We start from the raw sequence: 21170 nt of genomic DNA on the forward strand, positions 1-21170 counted from the left end.
CGAAGAATAGGTGCTAAAATTTACTTATTTACTTAAAAAATCTCCTGCACTGAAGGAAAATAGTATAAATTACATTACCAACCTTCAAAAGTTAGCATGTAAAGAGTATTCTGTCTTCAAACCACAGCCTCTCTAAAAGTCTGTAAAAAATTCATAGGTGAAAAACAAATCTAGGGACCTCAAATGCACTGATTTATAATATTCTTAAATATTAAAAAAGGAAAGTAAACTAGCGGTGTGGATAAGATGAAGCAAAATTTCAGGGATTTAGTACCTTTAAAATGATCATACAATTTCTTTAGAGCTGAGCAGTTTAAGTAGAAATAAATACTAGTACACACTAGAAGAGAAGGTTTAATAATTGATAAAAATGTACAAAAATATTCAAATCAGAAATGCTTTAGAATGTGTACCACGAAGTCAATACTTCTCAGTGAGTAGGGAAGGCAAAATACTTCCTCAATAGCGGGGAAAAAAAAGCAAGAGAAAGACTGAATTTAGAAAAAAAAGACAACTGTTAAAGAAAATGTTTAAGTCAACTTTTTTTTTTTTTTAGACAAGGATATTGCAACTATCACTTAAAGTCTGGTGGCACATTCTTTAGTAGGTCCTTAAGGCAATATATTTAAATTAATTTACAATTTGATTTGATGTTAAAGTTTTTTAAAACATCACCTCAAAATAGATGCTCAAAATAATGCCCTCACAATAGCCTTTGTAAAATGTATTCAGATGTTTGATAAAAAATAATGGTGGCTTTATATTACAGTAGTGCTCATTAGCACCACTATAATTAAGGGTCTACCAAGTTTCCAGCAAAACCACCTGTTTCTTAGGAGTTTCACCATAAAAGATCACATTGGCTTTAACCAGTTGGGTAGCGCACAAAAAAGCAGTTTTTATCAGTTGCTGGTGCTTTTTTTGTACTACTATATTATCAAAAAATTTTTCATTAGATCTTCAAAATCCAGCTTCTATAAAGTAAATCAAATCACCTCATGACTTAGATTTTAGAACAAAGTAGAGACATCTGCAGTTATCAGTAAATTGCCACCTTTAATCCATCCTACAGTGCCCTGTGAAAGGGTCACAGAAAGACAGTTATGACTGTATGAAAATATGATTCTTGATACAGAATCAAAAGTTATTTTCAATTTCCTTTGCTTTTATAAAGTCCACGATAACAATACTTAAATGCACTTTTTTTTTTCCTGTGATATAATTAAAACCCAGTGTTATTTCAGTTGAACTTAAAATAGAGTCCCTGGTCTGAATCAGACTTTAAATCATACTGTAAACATATATTTGGTATAATTTATTGATCATCATCCAGTTGCTCCAAAAGGGTTCTTCTGCGCTTTTCCAATTCCCCTTCACTCAGTTCGCTGCCAGAAGTATCCCAATTACCCTGAAAAGACATTGATTACAATTATAGTTGACATCAGTACTCAGAGGTTTATGGGCTGAGCCTTTGAAAAAAGAATCCAGTATCTATATAAACTCTCTTCCAAAGAAACACATTTCACAGGGTTTAAAGACTGTGTGAATATGAAGCAGTATTTCCATTTAATGGAAGCCAGGTATTCATTTCCTAGATAATATATTCCTTGCTAATTTTTTTGTTGAGATGGAGTCTTGTTCTTGTCACCCAGGCTGGAGTGCAGTGGCACGATCTCGGCTCACTGCAACCTCTGCCTCCTGGGTTCAAGCAATTCTCCTGCCTCAGCCTCCTGAGTAGCTGGGATTACAGGCGCCTGCCACCAAGCCTGGCTCATTTTTGTATTTTTAGTAGAGATGGGGTTTCGCCATGTTGGCCAGGCTGGTCTCGACTCCTGACCTCGTGATCTGCCCACCTCGGCCTCCCAAAGGGCTAGGATCACAGGTGTGAGCCACTGCACCTGGCCTATTCCTTGCTAATTTTGTAGCTTCCCCCTGGTTCCAAAAGTATTGTCACAGAAACAGAAGTAGTATGCTTTAAGCAGATGGATTCCTGTGCCAAATAAATACACAAGACTTATGAGCAGGACAAGATTTAGGCTGAACAAACAAAAATAATACTGCACCGTAAGACACAACCTTTGAAAAGTGGATAGTTCCCATATCGTCCTCTTTCATTCACTCCAGGGATTTCATTTAACCCACCATAAGCTGCTAGAAAGTACAAAGGAAGCATTCACTCTTCACTTACGATGTGACTCAGACTCACCTGTTTCAGCTCTAAAAAAAAACCCACCCTATACCAACGAATCAGAATATCCAGAGATCCCTAATAGGGTTTTACCTACATAGTTTATGCTCTCCAGTGATGATTCATAGGCATTTACCCTTGCTAAACCCACAGCATTTGCGTTATTAGGCTCTGTCATTCATATATACATATATTTCAAAAGGACTAATTATGTAATCTGTTATTGAAATACTAACTTTGGCTGATATTCTCCTCTCCTATTTATTTGCCCTTCCTCCACCCCAAATCAGTATTTCTAAAAGTTACTGGAATTGCTACCTTTTGAAACAAACGATTTAATAACAGTGACAACTGTAGACATCTGTAGAATCCCAGATTTAGTCTCTCACTTAAAAAAAAAATTTGAAAATTAGGTAAAAAATGTCCAGTGGCACTTCTTAGTGACCATATCCTTTCTTAGTGAGTTAATAAGGCTATAGTTATGAAATGCTATATTTAAAAAATATCAAATTTAGGAGAATAAAACCTAGGATCATTCATGACCAAAAACTATGATATTGTGTGAAATGTACTTAACTGAATTTTCACTGTTTTCTTCAATGGTAGCACACCTGGAAAAAAGCCTATTCTTTCAACACCATCATGGTTTAACCACAGAATACATTTTTGCATTTTGAAAATACAGGCATGAAACAATTCTAAATACTTACAGAATCCTTTCCAGTCTTTTTCTTAGGCGATTTGTGTTTTGATTCTGATCTTTGTCTAGTTCTGTCTTTTTCACTTTCCCGATCTTTTTCTTTTTTATCCTTCTCTCGCTCAGCATCGGATTCTGGAGAGTCCTGTATGAATAGAAAATAACAGGTTAGCATTTTGATGAAGATACCATTCTTATATAGGTAATATTTAAGAACATCTATGTATAACAGGTTATGTGCTCTTAGAGAGATGAAATAAAACGTGAATTGTTAACCTCAAGGATTTAGTAAAATTTACCCAAGATTCATGGGGACAGCTTTCCCTTGGGAAGGATAATATTCTGAAGGATAAAATACCACTCATGAGACTTACTACCACATAATAGATGTGTAGTATCTATTATGTAAATACAGACAGATACTACATTTCTCACCAACTCAATATAATATTGGTTTATATATGTACATAGTATACTGCTGTTAGCTTTAACACATAAGGCAGAGAGCTGTATTAATAAAATTATTTTCTTGAAATTGCTGAGTAGGAATTATTTAAAATTTAACGTTAGTGCCTAAATGGTTATTCATTAGATATGCACAAATTCAAATTTAAAAAATGTAATTCAACAGGTTTGTGGTGATACCCAGGCCTTCAGATTTTCAAAAAGCTCCTTAGGTGGATCTTAATGTATACCTAAGAATAAGAACTGCAAGAGTAGAGTGGTTGTGTTAACATTTAGACTTGTGGTTCTCAACAACAGCTGCAATCTACACATACACACAAATATACATACATACACAGAGACACATGCACACACACGAGTCTCTTTCTAGAATATTAATTTTAAAGACCAGGATGGGGATCCTAACACTGGGGTGTGTATTTTTTCAAAGCTCACCAAATGATTTTAATGGAAGATTAAGGTGAAGAGCAACAACAAAACTCTAAGTTTATGTGCCCACCTGAACTGTCCTGGGCTGCAGAGAACTAGATAGAAAAAGGTTCTATGATCTCTGAGGAAGTTAAGGGCAAAAGCCTAGGTGAAACGTAAAAATTAGAAGCTTGCTTACAGATTTATGTCTCCTCTTCTTACTTTTCTTCTTATGCTTTTTTGACTTTTTATAACTTCTCTCTGAGTAGCACAAAAGGATAAAAAGTGTCAGACTTTGAGTATATCAGTGTCAATGATTTAATCAAATAAATAGAAATGCTCACCAGACTCTGCACTAGAAGAATGTTCTGAAGCAGAACGAGACTCTGATCGTTGTCTTTTTTTCTTTGAATGGCTATCATCATCATCTGAATCTGACCCCTAAAAAACACAAATAATTTCATTCATAATAATGCTAACACTTTAATACACTCATGACACCATATAATAAATTCCCTTACCGATCGAGAGCGGGAACGTTTCCTATGATGTTTTTTAGATTTCTTAGAATGTTTCTTGTTCTTTGAATGATGATGCTGACATTCATGCTACGGGGACAAAAAAAAAAAAAAATTCAAGAATTTACACTTACTGTAGACAGACTGTAAAGAATCTTTAAAAAGCTACGGAAGTAAGTTCTTAGAGTAAAACTCTACAATATATAGAAATGTAATCCCTTGAAACTGCGAAGAATTGTCAATTTTTTTTTTCTTTTCCTTCTTGCCCATCCTATACCCACTCATTTAGACATCTAAACAAAACAATGTTAAAAACTGTTAGTAGAAAAAGTAGGGCTTTTTTTTTGTTTTTTTTTGAGACGAAGTCTCGCTCTGTCACCCTGGCTGGAGTGCAGTGGTGCGATTTTGGCTCAATGCAACCTCCGCTTCCCAGGTTCAAGCAATTCTCCTGCCTCAGCCTCCCAAGTAGCTGGGATTACAGGTGCACACCACCACGCCCAGCTAATTTTTGCATTTTTGGTAGAGGCAGGGTTTCACCGTGTTGGCCAGCCTGGTCTCAAACTCCTGACCTCAGGTGATCCACCCGCCTCGGCCTCTCAAAGTGCTGGGATTACAGCCATGAGCCACTGCACCCAGCTGAAAAAGTTTTTGTTTGTTTGTTTTTTTGAGACGGAGTCTCGCTCTGTCACCCAGGCTGGAGTGCAGTGGCGTGATCTAAGCTCACTGCAAGCTCCGCCTCCTGGGTTCACGCCATTCTCCTGCCTCAGCCTCCCGAGTAGCTGGGACTACAGGCGCCTGCCACCATGCCCGGCTAATTTTTTGTATTTTTAGTAGAGATGGGGTTTCACCATGTTAGCCAGGATGGTCTCGATCTCCTGACCTTGTGATCTGCCCACCTCGGCCTCCCAAAATGCTGGGATTACAGGCGTGAGCCACTGTGCCCAGCCTGAAAAAGTATTTTTTAAGAAAGAGAATGGTGTGGTTTAGAAGAAAAGTATAATATGCAGTGACATCTGCTTTTAATGACAGTGAAATACAATGACACTCAGACATGGTTTTTGTAATCAATCTGGCTTTGGTCAGCAAGTTAGGCCAAGCACTAAGATAAAGAACAACCTGAGAGCCATCCTTGAATTGAGATATATAAGGCTGATGTCAGAATAAATGCAAAATCTGCTACCCCTCTTTCATTTCCCCCAAGGAGCCATTTCCTTCCTCCTCAAACAAGACATTGTTAGACATCCATATGCTGTCTTTGTGGATTTCTACTTATTAAAACAATTACTAGGTTAGCAGTGATGGGGGGTGCTACAGTACAAGCTCCTTGCCCCTAAACATTTCTATGGCTTTGAGAATAAATTCTACCTCAGTTACAGAAGTGGAAATGGAAAATCTGGATCTCAGAATGGACTATTCTCCTTTTGATCTCACTGAATGCTAACCTACCTTTCTTTAATACCTCAAGCCTCAGATTATTAAGGCCCCAAAATCTGAATGTGTTCAGCCCTTCCCTATGGTACCATTTTTACTCCATTTACCACCTAACTACTTTACCCCCAGTATAGATCATGAATCTGTAGACTCTTGAACTGCGGGAAAATAGGTTAGTCACTATCTAGAGCAGAGCTTCTCAAAATTAAATGTATATTTTAATGCTTGGGAATCTGGTTAAAATGAAGTCAGACGCAGGATTTCTGCCCCATGGGGCCTAAGGTTCTGCATTCCTAAGAAGCTCCTAGGTAATGCAGATGCTTCTGGTCTGCACTACATTTGGCACAGAAAAGATCTAGAGGCCCAGCATGGTTGCTCACACCTATAATCACAGTACTTCAGGAGGCCAAGGCAGGAGACTTGCTTGAGGTCAGCTTGCCCAACACAGCAAGATCCCATCTTTATAAAAACAAAAACCAAAAAAGCCCCCACAAAAAGCCAAGTGTGATGGCACGTGCCTGCAGTTCCAGCTACTTAGGAGGATCGTTTGAACCCAACAGTTCAAGGTTGCAGTGACCCATAACTGCACCGCTGCACTCTGGCCTAGGAGTGGATGGATGACAGAGACCCCGCTTTAAAAAAAAAAAAAAAAAGGCCAACAGGACCACATCTAGAGGCAGCTGTGAAACAATACAGGGCCTTTGTGAGTACATGGTACAGAAAAAACTGTGGTTAACATTATATTAATCAAGAACAATAAATCAAGAAATAGGAAATAGTCAATTTAGTGACCTATGCCCATTTACAATGCAACACTGTAATATTAAGCACATACTAGTTTTTAGCTTATAAAGTATTAGCTACTCTAAAACTGACAGCATGGCATACTTGTTAAAAGCACTGACCAAGGTCAACATGCCCGGCTTCCAACCCTGTAAGTCACTTTACTTCTCTCTGCCTTAGTTTGTTCACCTAGTAACTTCACAGGCTTATTGAAAGGATTCAGTTCATAAATATAATATACATAAAGCAATTAGAACACTGGCCCACATAGGCATCGAATACTATTATTCAATAATTATTGGTCAATTCAGCATACTTACAAGGGCCTAACTGAAACTGTCATCAAAATACTTTTTTTTTTTTTTTTTTTTTTTTTTGGGAAGGAGTCCCGCTCTGTTGCCCAGGCTGGAGTGCAGTGGCATGATCTTGGCTCACTGCAACCTCCGCCTCCTGGGTTCAAGCAATTCTCTTGCCTCAGCCTCCTGAGTGGCTGGGATTACAGGTGCCCGCCACCACTCCCTGATAATTTTTTTGTATTTTTAGTAGAGACAGGATTTCGCCATGTTGGCCAGGCTGGTTTCAAACTCCTGACCTCAGGTGATCAGCACACACCTTGGCCTCCCAAAGTGCTTGTTTTACAGGCGTGAGCCACCGTGCCCAGTGAACCTTACCTATTAAAGTGACCTGAGATGTTATTGTTTCATTGCTTATTTTAACAAAAACTTACCATTTATTCCATTACTTTCCAGAAACTTTCTTTTCTACACAGCTAATGTGGTATAATACCTCAAATGTGCCTAAAAGCTGTCTTCTATCTGCTTTACAAGAAAAATTTTAAGTTTTCTTTATTAGTCAATCAATCCATGTGGCTGCCAAACTGCTCAATTTCTAAAACTTTCTAAAAATACAGAACAGTCTTCACATACAAATCTTTATATTCCCATGGAAACTTAATAGTTTCTTTTACTTAAAAGCAGTTTTTATAGGAAAAAACCATTCTCTAACCATCCAGGTAAGTACATTTGTATAAAAGCAGTGAATATTAAGCAACATACTTTCATCAAAGTTCTTCAATTTGTTTATATTTTATATATTTTGTATATGAGAATTCTAAAATTACCTCAAGCACATGCATAAAATCTTTAAATATTCGTTTTCTTTCAGATTCTAGAGTTATGTCCTCAAATGCTGGCTCTTTTACAAATCTCTCACGGATCTGAAAAATTCAGATACAAAATAAATATATGAATACCAAGAAAAGTACAACAATACATCTAAAATAAATCATAACAGCAAGTGAAAACTGTGATGAATCAGTCCCCTTAAAGTCCATTATTTCCTCCCTTCAAAAGTCCAAACCATTCTTTACAAATATTCCTAAACACAGAGTCAACAGCTGATTTAATGCTTTTATTATATTCTAAATACATTTAATATATTCTACAAATAAATTTAGCTGATTTTTGTGGCTATAAAATGAAAAATAAAAATATTTTAAATTTCTCAACTGTAAAGAAAAGAATTCCATTAGAAAAAAATAACAAGTATACATACATCTTCCCAGACAGCATCCAATTCTATCGGAGGAGCAGCTTGTTTTAACATACTCTTAAATGCAGATTCTTTTCGTTTCATCTTCCGAGCCTCTTCTTTTTCTCTTTCACGTTCACGGGCTTCTGCCTTTTCTAGTAACTATTAAGAAAATCATATTTAATCAGTTATAATAGTATCATAACTATTAGCTGAAATAATTTATTGTTAATTTAGGAATCACGCATTGTTTAAAACAAGCTTGTCCAACCTGTGGCCCACGGGCCACATGTGGCCCAGGACCACTTTGAAATGTGGCCCAACACAAATTTGTAAACTTTCTTAAAACATTATAAGGGTTTTTTGCAATTTTTTTTTTTTAAGCTCATCAGCTATCGTTAGTGTACTCTATGTGTGGCCCAAGGCCTGATTTATAATGGCCATTTTATGTATAATACCAGTTAATTTGAGCAAAGGAAGTTTAATATCAATCCATCATCTAAATAAAGTTTTTTGTTTTACCTTACCTGAAAGACTGGCTACTACTCTGTAAAATTCTATTCATATTCCCTTATTCCAACACTCTGCAACTTAGCTGCTTTTATCTGAATAAATTAAAAACTATACTACTAAACTAGTTACTTACAACAGAAAAAATAACTTACACTATTGAAAGCCAATTTGATATTTCCAGCATCTAATGTAGTTGATCTTTTAGTTGAACTGATTATCGCCACAAAATCTTCAAAAGTAGTATTTACTTCAACTACAAATCCTTTATCCTAAAAAAAAGAAATCTTAACATTAATAATGCATAAATCAAAGGAATACAGTACTAACTTTTAAGATATACTATTGGTTAAAAGGTAAGAACAAATATATTTACCTTTAGAATGTCTTTTATTATCTTCTTCTCGTCATGATAACGTGCTTTAAGATCCTCAACATAAAACTTGAAAAGATCAAGTGCAGTTGATCCTAATGAAAAAACTAAAGAAGTCAAAAGCTAGCTCTAACCAAAGAGCTGCAATTACTTTGTTGTTTAAAAAACAAAAATAAAGCACCCTTTCCCCCAACACAATCACCTTTGCATTTGGCCCATTCCAACTATTACCATAACGGTAAATTAGGAAAGAAAATAATCTTACCAGGCTGACCAAGCATATTAGTGAATCTAATATCAGAACTAATAGTTGGATACAATTCCATCCAAGATGACATAGAATGTAGTTGTCCATGTTCATGTAATTCATCTAAAAATATCTAGGGAGAAAAATTATATTTGGAAAGTCATCTCGAGTACATGAGAAATAAGAGTCTAACATGAAAACACACAAAAACTTTGACATAGTTAAAACTCTTCTACCAATGTTATCCCAAACCTGTTTGGGCACAAAGAATATTTGCTATTTGGGCAAAGTAACAACTGCCTTTAGGCAAAAAAATATTTTGTCCTTTAGAGAAAATAACTTTTGAAACAGCACATTATCTTCCTAAGGTTCTATTTCCTACCCTTTAAGATAGAACCTAATTTTTAGCTTTAAAAAAAAAAGGTAAAAGTTAAATTACTGGATATCTACCTCAAATGATGAGGCTAAAGAATGTATATACATGTTTCCTTGAATATATACTTTCTGTCTTTAAAAATAGTGCCTAATGTGTTCTAGGTATTTTTATTTACTTTTAAAAAACAAGGGGCCTTAAGAGGAGGATGTATAATTTTCCCAAAGTAGTTTGGAGACCTAGGATTCAAACCCATATCTAGTTTCAATTTCCACACTTCCTGCTTCCAACCCAATCCTTAGGGAGTTTAATCCTATACACCAGGGGATCCCAACCCCCGGCCACGGAACCGGAACCAAGCCACACAGCAAGAAGTGAGTGGTGGAACAAGCATTACCGCCCCAGCTCCACCTCCTGTCAGATCAGTGGCGGCATCAGATTCTCATAGGACTGCAAACCATATTGTGAACTGAGCATGCCAGGAATCTAGGTTGTGTGGTCCTTATGAGAATCTAATGCCTGATGATACCAACTCCCCACCCCACCCCACCAAGAAAAACTGTCTTCCACTAAACTGGTCCCTGGTGCCAAAAAGGTTGGGGACTGCTGCTATACACAAATGTGCCTAAAAGAAACTGTAACCCTATATTCTGTTCCCACAATTCCTATACCTGCACTGTTCAATAAGGTAGCCACTGACCAAACGTAGCTTCTCGGTACATGAAATGTAGCTAGTCTGAGTTGTGATGTGCTGTTAAGTACAAAACACACAATGATCTTGAAGATTTAATACCACAAACATTAGCAATTTAAAAAAATATTGATTACGTGTTAAAATAATATCTGGTTATATTGGGTTAAATTACTAAAATAGGAAATTAAAATCACATTTGTGGCATTCACATTTTTATTGGATAGAGCTGTCCCAAAGTAACATCAGGCACTTACAACTCCACTCACTCCTCTTCAAACAAGACTAAATATGTCCATACTCCCTTACAACTCTGAAATTCTTTTCTCAAACCCTGCCTGTATCTACCCTTTTGTCAACTACCCTTACCCTTCAACATAAATGGAATTTTGTCTTAACCACTCTTGTTGTGCTCACCAGCTTCCTCACTTGCTCCCTGAGTATCTAAAATAGTTTGGAAACCATCTTCAGTGATGCTCTAGTACCTTAGAACTTACCTCACTCTATCATACCTGTTTTGCTAGTGTTTCTTACACTTCCAGACTGGTGAGATGTCTGATAAAGTCAAAGAACTGTGAGACTGAAATTATTTCAATAGTGGATCCCTAACCTGAAAGAATCACCTGAGGAATATTTTTTTAAAGCAATATGAATTAATATCCAGATATTTGGAATATTAGATGACCAATGTGAATTCAGGTTTGAAAACCACCCTGACAAAACTGTATGGTTCTTATTCTATTTTACTTGCCCCATTTTAGGGGTGAAAAAGCCTTGCCTTTTACATTATGGAAAGCAAGTTGCTTCAAAGATCGCTGAGCTTGATGTTTCTTCTTCCCGTGGCACTAATGACATCTTGGATGACGTAATTTTTTTTTCTTTCTTTCTCTTGGTTGAGGGCGGGGTATGTTTGAGCCCTGTACATTGCAGGATGTTTATCAGCATCTCTCGCCTCTACACACTAGATGCCAGTAGCATGTTCCCCACAAATAGTGACAATCACAAAAATCTTTCTTGGTTGAGCACCACTGTCTTAGATCCAAATCGGTATTAATTTTTCTCCATCTTCATCCTTCTTTTTGTTCTCTTATATACTGTTCTCAATGTAACTGTATTCATATATATGCTTGAATTCCCAACTTTCCGAGATTTTGTTTAATGAGAATCACCCTTATTTTTCAATTCTTCCTTCATTCTCTCCCTCTTAACTGGTTTTCTCTTACCCAAGAAAAGCCTTTCTCTTAACCGCAAGCTTATTTGAATTTTACCTTATTGAATATCTTTCAACTATTTGGCAGACCTTTAACTTTCCCTACCATGCCAATGGTCACTAAACACCTTAAATGCCACTCTTAACAGTATTCTTTCAGTCCTCATTCCATAAAAATTTCTTAACATGTTACTTTAGGTGGATTCCTTTACCTCAGGGGTTTCTCGAAGACTCATTTGAAGGACTGTTTAAAAAAATCATATTGTTAGGTCCCATTTCCAGAATCTGATTCTGTAAGTCTGACGTGGAGTTTGAGAATATGCATTTTCATATTTTCCCAGGTGATACTGATTCTGTGCATCTGGGGATCATGCTCTATCTTAAAATTCCAAACTCTTGGCTTCTGAGACACTATACATTCCTCTGGTTCTCCTTGAAAGCCTCACATCAATCCTTTCCAGACAAAATTGACTTCAAATACCAGTTTTAAGACATAAGAAAAACAGGATCATAGTTTCCTTGTCACAGACGTGATGAATTTTCTGATTAGCAAATGAACACTAAATAAAAAGATAGTCATCATCATAATCATAACTACTGAGAAGCTCTCCATTAATGATCTTTTATTGTCTAATGCCAATCTTCTCTTTTAATTCATTTCACTAAAGTCCTAAATAAATCTTTTGAAATAGCAGAACAGGAAAATTACCAGGCTGAATATCTGAAAGAATATTAATACAACATACTTAACACCAATTATATTAGTAGTAATCAGAAACTATGCCAGACACATAGCAATCTGATTCAAAGCCACATTTAAGCTTATTTAAGGAACCATAACAGCCTTTACATCAAAATTTTGCCTCACAGTCTCCATCTTCAATATTGTTTACATTATAGTCTCGTATTTTCTATGACCCAGACCTTATTTTCACTGTATTATTATTTTTTCATATATGTCTCCTTATTTTAAACCACTGCAAAACCTTCATCAGAGACATTAAAGCTTAAGTTGTGGAAGAGTGTATAATAGCCCTCCTAAGAATCTGTCCTCCCCTTCTTTCTGGGCACATGGCTGCTTAGCTAAAAGCTAAGTTTTCTAGCCTCCTTTGTGTAGCTAGTTGTGGCCCTGTGACTAAATTCTCAGCAACTGAACCCAAATGAAGGAGGTGAGCAGAACTTCTACATCACTAGTTTTAAAAAGAACTGTTCTTTCTACTTTTTCCAAGTTAAAATGTGAAATGGGGGCAGCATACCCCTAACTCTGCAGAGAAGGTTAACATGCTAGGGCACTGGTTCTCAAACTATGGTCCAACAGTATCAATATCACCTGGAAATTTAGAAATGAAATTTTCAGACTCCACCCCAGACTTACTATTTCAAATTCTTCAGGTAAGGCTAAACAATTTGTGTTTTTAACCGTTGTAGAACATGATCAAGTCTAGAAAGTCACTAAGATAAAGGAACCTATCAAGAGTAGTAAATGTTAAGTTTTCATTGAATAAGGACTGAAATCTTTCTACTGGCTGTGATGTTTAAGACAGTTAGTAACCTTTGGCATAGCGCGAATACTTTTTTTTTTTTTTTTTTTGGAGACAGGATCTCGCTCTTTCGCACAGTCTAGAGTGCAGTGGCACCATCGCAGCTCACTGCAGCCTTGATCTCCTGGGCTCAGGTTCTCCCACCTCAGCCTCCTGAGTAGCTGGGACTACAGGCATGCACCACCACACCCGGCTAATTATTATTATTATTTTTTGTATTTTTAGTAGGGACCGGGTTTCATCATGTTACCCAGGCTGGTCTTGAACTTCTGGACTCAAGCAGTTGCCAGCCTCAGCCTCTCAAAGTGCTGGGATTATGGGCATGAGCCACCGTGCCCGGCCAGAAGAAATTTTTTAAAAGTCCTCCACTTCATTCTGATACACTGAATTTTGAGAACCACTGCCTTAAGGGATGGCAATATGCCCTGCCCTAGACCAAAAAGACTGTTACTTCGAGAAAAAAACTTATTTAAGCCATTGTAACCTAGCATTTATCCTAATACAATGGTTAATGGAAGAGACCCTGTAATCAAAACTGCATGGATTCAAATTCTGGCTTCACTATTCAGCAGCTGTTGAACTTGGGCAAGTCACTTCACCTCTCCATTTCCTTAGTTATATAAACTTATATAACAAAAACAGTAAGTACCCTTATAAGGTAAGACTGTCATAAAAATTGAGATTACAAATGTAAATTGTATTGACAGTAAGCAATCAAAGAATATTAGCTATTATAATTATTGAAATAGGTGAGATATGAAATGCAAAAACTTCATTGCTCCATGATATTTTCTATCACTGAAAATAAAAATGATACTTCAAGATGAAAATGAACTACTAGCTAAAAAACATGCAATCCCGGGTCCTTTTTTTAGTGTTTAAGAAATTATGGCCCATCCCCAAACTATACCTTAGCAGTCCCTTTGTCCTCCAGAGACTAAATATCATCTACTACTGACTCACCACACATATCTTGTTTCCAGTCATCTCTCCTGTTGTTTTTCCCAACCAAAACCTCATTTACCAATGTTCATCTGAAGAACTTAAAGAGTTAAATGTGTATGAGTCCTCACAAAGCCTAAGTCTATGATCTGGGAACAGTTGTCTCAAAACTCTTTGCATCACTGTCAAAGTTCAGTAAATATAATATAAAACTAAGTTAGAAAAGAGAGCTTTTTCTTTTACCTGGAAAGATTCCCTATTTTTTCGCTGTCGTCTCCTTTCTCTCAGCAAACTCTTCTGTTTTTCTTCTTCTTCCTCCTTTTCTAAAGCCCGAATGTGTTCTTCAAAGCAAATTAATGCATCTTCTTTGTCCATATCTAAAGTATTTGCCAGTTAAAATTTAGAGTGTCAAATGTCAACAAGTAAAGTAGTTTATTTGCATTAGCTCCCCCAAAATTTCAAAATCACCTGTCAAAAATACTTGTAGTTAGGCTAGGGTGTGGTGGCTCATGCCTGTAATCTGAACACTTTGGAAGGCTGAGGTGGGAGGATTGCTTGAGCCCAGGAGTTCAAGACTAGCCTGGGCAACACAGCAAGACCCCGTCTCTAAACAAACAAACAAACTTGTATTTAAACTCAAATATGATTTGTGATCATCTGCATAGGAAAGTTTTAAGGAAAATTTCACAAAGAACTCAATAAAAGACATTCTGAAACATGTCATAGGATGAAACAAAGGACGTGCATATGGCAAAACTAATGAAAAGTGTTATGATAAAATCTGTTTGCAATATCATAATTATTCCAGGAGCTTTTCAAAGTATAGAACTGTACACCCTATAAAAAAATCTACTGAAGCATGACTTTTAGAGGGGTAGCTGATAAAGCTATAATTTAAAAAGCAATTGGTTAACTCAGAAAGAGTACTTAGGGAAGCCTAATGTAAGATAATTCTAATACATTTTTTTCTTTTTACAAAATCTATAATGTTATTACCTCAAGAAAACAACATGAGTAAAATGCGGTAATTCATTTAGTTCTTACCAAGTTACATACAAATGGCTAAGCAGAATTTCAAATTTGACCTATAATTTAAATATTTCAAGGATTACCTGATAAAGCTACTTTAAATTTGAAAAAATATTTTGTCATGAATCACAAACTCAATCAGAAAGAAATATCCTATTTGGAAATAAATAAAACTCTTTTTCAGAAATAAACAACTGCATAAAATTCAATTAGTTATCTCATATAAAAAGTGAAAATAATTCTTTGCTGCTGGAGGACGCTGTTTAAAACTATTTCTCTTACTTAGCCATTATTCTTACTTTGTAACTCCTCATCTTCTGCAAAAGTTGGATTATCCATCAGATACTGCTGGGCTTCAGACCAAGTGGTAGAGTATGTTACATTAGCCATGTTGTCAAGTATGTTTTTTAAGGCTTCCCAATTTCTCTTTCGCAACTGCTTTGCTTGTTCCTATAGCAAAAGTATGAATATGTATGTTTCAAAGTTCCAAGAAATTAAGATATTTAAATTGCAATTAGTGACGGCTTCTTTATATTCTAACGGATGACCAAATTTCAAAGGTTAAGTCAAATTTTAAGTAAATTTCATTTACTTTAAATGGCCACACTGCTGACTTTGCTAATGCTCTTGCCTAAGCGCTTGGCTTTGGTACTTAGCTTCAAATTTTCCACCTCCTTCTAAAAGCCAGAATCTGGAACCATGTTTTTGGCTTTTCCCCCATACTACATAAACCTTTCTACCAGTATGTATTACAGACAGTCTGAAACTAAGGTTACTATGGACAAGTCACATTGCAGGTAAATGCTAAAATCTTAAATGACCTTCAGCTATGTTTAAATTTGACAATACTTGCATCTGTATGTGTTCCTTGGAAACCAGATAACATAAAATATAATAGTGCACAATGAAAAAAAGACATGAGTAAAATATGTATTTTAAAATGTTGTAAGTTTAGTAGAAACAACTGCACATTGCTGTCATTCTTGTAACAATCATGCTTGTTATAAGCAAAAAAACCCAGCATTTTTAAACCTAATGAGCAAAAAAGGTATCTTTTCAAAGTAAGCATAAGATAGCCAACTAATGACAATACAAATAGTTGAATGAGTACCCACTGAGTCTACATCAGTACTTAATATGCTACATGAATGATAAAGAAGATTATTACAGAAGCTATACATTCCATCATTAAATTTTACTTCCAATAAATAAATCTGCTATACCACATAAACTGGATAAACTAAGCCAGAAAAATGTACATATTATAAAACCAATCCTCATCCGAATGAGGAAACATCTTGTGTTATCTATAAATACCAATAACTAAGAATAAAGAATACCTTTTCTTTTTTTGAAAGAAAGAACAAAACATCTTCATAGATTTCAAGACGATCACGTTCTGATATTGCATTCCAAACTTCCATCTCTCCAAACATTTGCTCTGCTTTTCTGTTAAAAAAAAATTATACAATAAAAATTAATTTTAACCAATTTTTAAACTAAATTTAAAACTACAAAATGAATACTTCCTATTCAAAGTTCATAAATATATTAAAGTCAAACTCCTGGATAATTATGAAAAAACAAAACAAAACAAAACAAAACAAACAAACAAAAAACACATGCCTCCCTCTCTCCTTAGAGATAGAGGGGATAATTCACATTAGGCACTGCTTATAGTCTAGACTACCTCTATATCTAAGGGCAGCTACACAGACTACCAAACTGCCTACAGAACTAAATTACAGACTTCTCTGGAATACTGAGGAGATCAAAGAAATACATACAGAAAATAGGCTTCATAACACATCAAAAATATTTTAATATTACCCATAATTTTACATAATAAAGCAATCTAAAATGAAGAATGCTATATAAAACAATTATTCAAAATGCTATGCCTACTTAATGAAAATAGCCTCTTTTTACTCCACAAATATCAATAATTTCAATGTTTTTAAGTAAAAGGCAATCAAATTTTATTTTTCTTTCTTTTTTTTTTGAGACAGGGTCTCGCTGTCACCCTGGAGTGCAGTGCAATTATGGCTCACTGCAGCCTTGACATTCCCAGGCTCAAGTGATCTTTCCACCTCAGCCTCCCAAGGAGGTGGGACTACAGGCACGTGCCACCATGCTCGGCTAATTTTTGTATTTTTTTTTTTTTTCCCCTAGAGACAGGGTTTTGCCATGTTGCCAAGGCTGGTCTTGAACTCCTGGGCTCAAGCCATCTGCTTGCCTTGGCCTCCCAAATGGTAGGGATTATAGGTGTGAGCCACCACATCTGGCCTCCAACTTGATTATTGAATACAGTCTTTCTCCCCTTCTTCCAGTCTCTCAAAAACTTATTAAGTCAACAAGTTAAATTCTACATTTAACGACAGATTTATTTTGTACTCATCAAGTTTCCACATTCATAATCATCTAGTTTTATTTAATGAGCTCTGGATCAGCTACTGCACATGGCAGAAAAGTATGACACAAACAACAATGTAGTAAACATAGGCCATGTAACACTAAACATCTTACTTGTATCTGGTTGTAGAAGTCATTTTCTCATGATTTTCAAGAAAACGCTGAAAGGATTCCTTAGCCTCTTTGTACTTTGATCTTGCTTCTTCTTTTTCTTCTTTTTCTGTCTGGACTTTATAGGCATTAAAGGCTTGCTTTTTTTCACTTAACTTTGCCAAAGCACTAATATAAAAATACCATGTAAGAGTAAACACAGGCAAAAGAATCAAATATTAGTGGTTTGAAAAAAAAAAAAAAAACTGTTTACACATATAAATTTAAAAATTTTCAAAAATTTATTAGACAAATGATTGTAGAAAGTAATTTCTACTTTTAAAATTATTATTTTATATGTAGCAGAGTACTCAAATTGTTTGATAAGCCTTTGACTTTTTGGTTATTAGACATAAAACAACTCTATACTTGGTATCCTAAACAGAAGTCAACAGTTAAATGTTTTATCTTTCTACACAACTTTAAATGTGCTAGGCCTGCTATATGCTCAAAGTGAAAAGTAAATAAAAAGTTGAAGTACTACCTGTATCGTGGATCATTAATAATCATTTTCATAGCCTGCTCCCATGAAGCATTCGATGGTACCCGCTGAAAATAATTTAAATGAAAAATTAAAATTTCACACAAGAATAGTTTAAGTCACATAATAGGAAACTGAGTATAATACTAACTGCAAACATCAAGCATTTCCCTTTGCAGGAGTTTGAAACAAGTTATAAAAAATAGTTTTTTACTAAAGGCAAATCTGTGTAATACACCTATGAACTAAAATGAAAACTTTAACTGAAATTTAAATAGAGCATAAATGCTTTTTTCTTAGACTACGGATAAAAGATAACTATTATGAATTAAAAAAAAACCCTTACATTAAATATTGGGTAGAAATGTGCTTGTGTAGTACCTTGTACACAATAGTTTTTGTGTTGAAAGTTTCACAAAAGTGTACTTCAAAAAAAAAAGACATATTTAGTTGCTTTTCAGTTACAACAGTTCATGAGACTGGTATTATCAATACCATCAAGGTTTAATTAAAGAGTAACATCATTTGTTGGGTAATTATTACACATCACATAAAAATCTATAATACATGCTTGATGTCAAAAAGCTAAGAAACAATAAAAATCTGCAATATTAATACCTTTTCTTTCAATAATTCTTTAAAAGCTTGCTTTGCCTCTTCCTTTGTATTCCAAGTGTATGTTTTCTTTGCTGGTTGGCTCTCCTCCTCTTCTTTTTTGGGAGTAAAACTAGAGAGAAATTCAAATGTGGTATTTATCAATTAATAAATTTTTGCTTCATTTAGAAAAATAATGTCTAAATTGTTCAAATGTTTGATGTTGAAATAAAATTTGACATTTAGAATAAAAGCTATATGAACTCTAAAAACACACTTATCTGAAGACAAAGAAATAAAGATAATCGTTTCCTAAAAGTTCAGTTATTAAATCAGTTTTTAAGACCCTGGACAAATGACAAAATAAACATTTAACTGACTTAAAACACTAGCTCCTCTGGCCCATAGGTTAATAGTTTTAAATGGCTTATTAAACTCATTCAGTGGTTTCACATTAGTGCTATAATAACTCTAAGGATTTGGGCAAGTGTGAAGATAAATAAGATGTAAGGATCAATCTAAATCAGGATTGACAAACTACAACCCACTAGACAAATTCAGCCTATTCATTTTTGTAATTATAGTTTTACTTGAAAATGCCCACGTTCATTTGTTCACACATTATCGCTGACTGTGCTACCACAGCTGAATTGAGTCACCATATAAAGACTGTATGACACAAATAATCCAAAAATATTTCCAATCTAATATTTCATGAAAGTTTGCTGAATACTGATGTCAAACAAAAATTAATACTACCCAGAATTACTAACTTGTTTAATAATTGGGGGTTTTCCTGATGAGAAAAAAATGGTAGAAGCCTTACATTTCTTTCTACATAATAAGGGAATGCATGGGTGGGGGCCGGGGAATGAAAAAAAAATAAGTAGAATGCTTAGGCGAAGAGACACTGTAGTAGATACTGACAAAAAATGATCTCTGTTATAGTAATTAAAATCAAAAGCGTATTATGACTCAGACACTATACCAAGGAAATGCTGGAATGAAAAAAAGCAGGAAACAACTGTTTAATGTTAAACTTATAGAAAACATTATTGAAGAAAACTTTCAGTATGACAAGACGCAAAATAAAGTTATTCCAAAAAGCCTAAATATCTATTGATAGAGGAGCACTTCCATTTATGCACAATCAAATGATAATAACCCATCATTTGACATGATGGGTACACATTTCTATCAATGTGGAAGATGTCTCTGATATATTAGATATATATTCGTGTATCTTAAATGTAGAGAAAAGGGGGAGAAAGTATAAAATAAAATGTTAATTTCATTTTCATGCCTTCAAATACACCATACAGATTTCTTTTAAAACTTTTGAAACATCAGAAAAAGTTAAAAATCTATTTTGACTTTGGGAAACTAACATACGAAAAAACAAAAGAACACTTAAAATAGGGGATGGATGGATGAAGGCAACATGCTTAAATATTAAGATGGATAATCATGTTTCAATAATGAGATTATGGTGAACTATTTTTTTTTTAAAACATGAGGCCACCCTTAAAGTCAAGAAATTTAGCTTGACTTCACTTTCTAAAGTTCTATAAAGCATAGCCATATAAAACGTACTAGACTACAGGGTATGCAAGTACACACAAACCGTGAACTCTGACAGATAACAGCTTTGCTTTATTAAAAAGTTGTATTACTGCAGTCTCACTAAGAGTGAAAAGAGAGTTTTCTTGTATCTGGTGTTATCTTTTAAATGTTTCTCTACTTGACTTTCACTTAGAAAAATAATCACAGTATTATTTTAACTTGTATTTCTTTATTATGGCTGAATGGCTTTTCATATACTTCCTAGACAACTTTCTTTCTCTGTAAATTGCCTTTTTTCCTTGGCCAGGTGGAGTGGCTCGCATCTATAATCCCAGCATTTTGGCACGCTGAGGCAGGCCAACGAGCTAGGCATGGTGTGTGTGCCTGTAGTCCCAGCTACTCAGGAGGAGGCTGAGATGGGAGAATCGCTTGAGCCCAGGAGGTCGAGGATGCAGTGAGCCCTGATCACGTCACTGCACTCCAGCCTGGGTGACAGAGGGAGACCCTGTGCCAAAAAGAAAAAAGAAAAAAAAAAAGAGAGACAGGGTGGCCTTGCTGTCTCACCCAGGATGGAGTGCAGCGGTGTAATCATAGCTCACTGCAGCCTTGAAATCCTAGGCTCAAGTGATCCTCCTGCCTCAGCCTCCTCAGTAGCTGAGGTTACAAGTGCTGGCTAATTTTTAAATTTTTTGTAGAGACAGAGTCTTGCTATGTTGCCCACATTGATATTAAACTCTTGGCCTCAAGTGATCCTCCTGCCTCATCCTCCCAAAGTGCTGGGATTACAGGTGTGAGCCACCATGCCCAGCCATAAACTGCTTTTTTTCCCCCCATAATTCATTTTTCTACAAAGCTGTATTTTTTTAACTGATTTATAGGAGGCTGAAACCCAAAACACCAATAACCAAAGAAGAAACAATACACCTGTCTTAATTGAAAATATTGATAGTTTGTTAATCATGAATTTTTGCACTGATCTGATGTAAAATATTGCATCAAAATATGATGTATCTTGCTTACTAAGGTTTTTGGCA

General features: G+C 35.4%; 1 protein-coding gene across 9 annotated transcripts in view; it reads right to left on the reverse strand.

Moving 5' to 3' along the window:
* Positions 1 to 338: 338 nt before the first annotated feature.
* PRPF40A (pre-mRNA processing factor 40 homolog A) overlaps positions 339 to 21170 on the reverse strand; it is a 62264-nt gene continuing 41432 nt past the window's right edge. For 5 of the 9 annotated variants that reach the window (XM_034954294.3, XM_034954292.3, XM_034954290.3 and 2 more), the window contains 16 exons: positions 18598 to 18706; positions 17983 to 18047; positions 17463 to 17627; positions 16277 to 16385; positions 15236 to 15386; positions 14151 to 14284; positions 9169 to 9283; positions 8907 to 8998; positions 8686 to 8802; positions 8045 to 8182; positions 7611 to 7706; positions 4280 to 4366; positions 4103 to 4199; positions 3958 to 4019; positions 2899 to 3030; positions 339 to 1408 (listed from right to left, as the gene is read on the reverse strand). In XM_034954294.3, coding sequence (XP_034810185.3) covers positions 1316 to 1408; positions 2899 to 3030; positions 3958 to 4019; positions 4103 to 4199; positions 4280 to 4366; positions 7611 to 7706; positions 8045 to 8182; positions 8686 to 8802; positions 8907 to 8998; positions 9169 to 9283; positions 14151 to 14284; positions 15236 to 15386; positions 16277 to 16385; positions 17463 to 17627; positions 17983 to 18047; positions 18598 to 18706 — 1762 coding nt within the window. In that variant the 3' untranslated portion in view covers positions 339 to 1315. Of the gene's footprint in view, positions 1409 to 2898; positions 3031 to 3957; positions 4020 to 4102; positions 4200 to 4279; positions 4367 to 7610; positions 7707 to 8044; positions 8183 to 8685; positions 8803 to 8906; positions 9011 to 9168; positions 9284 to 14150; positions 14285 to 15235; positions 15387 to 16276; positions 16386 to 17462; positions 17628 to 17982; positions 18048 to 18597; positions 18707 to 21170 lie in introns of all 9 variants that reach the window. The other 4 variants (XM_034954293.3, XM_034954291.3, XM_034954289.3 and 1 more) reach the window with 1 other exon arrangement.

The sequence above is a fragment of the Pan paniscus genome, chromosome 13, assembly GCF_029289425.2.
Source record: "Pan paniscus chromosome 13, NHGRI_mPanPan1-v2.0_pri, whole genome shotgun sequence".
NCBI classification, from domain to species: Eukaryota; Metazoa; Chordata; class Mammalia; order Primates; family Hominidae; genus Pan; species Pan paniscus.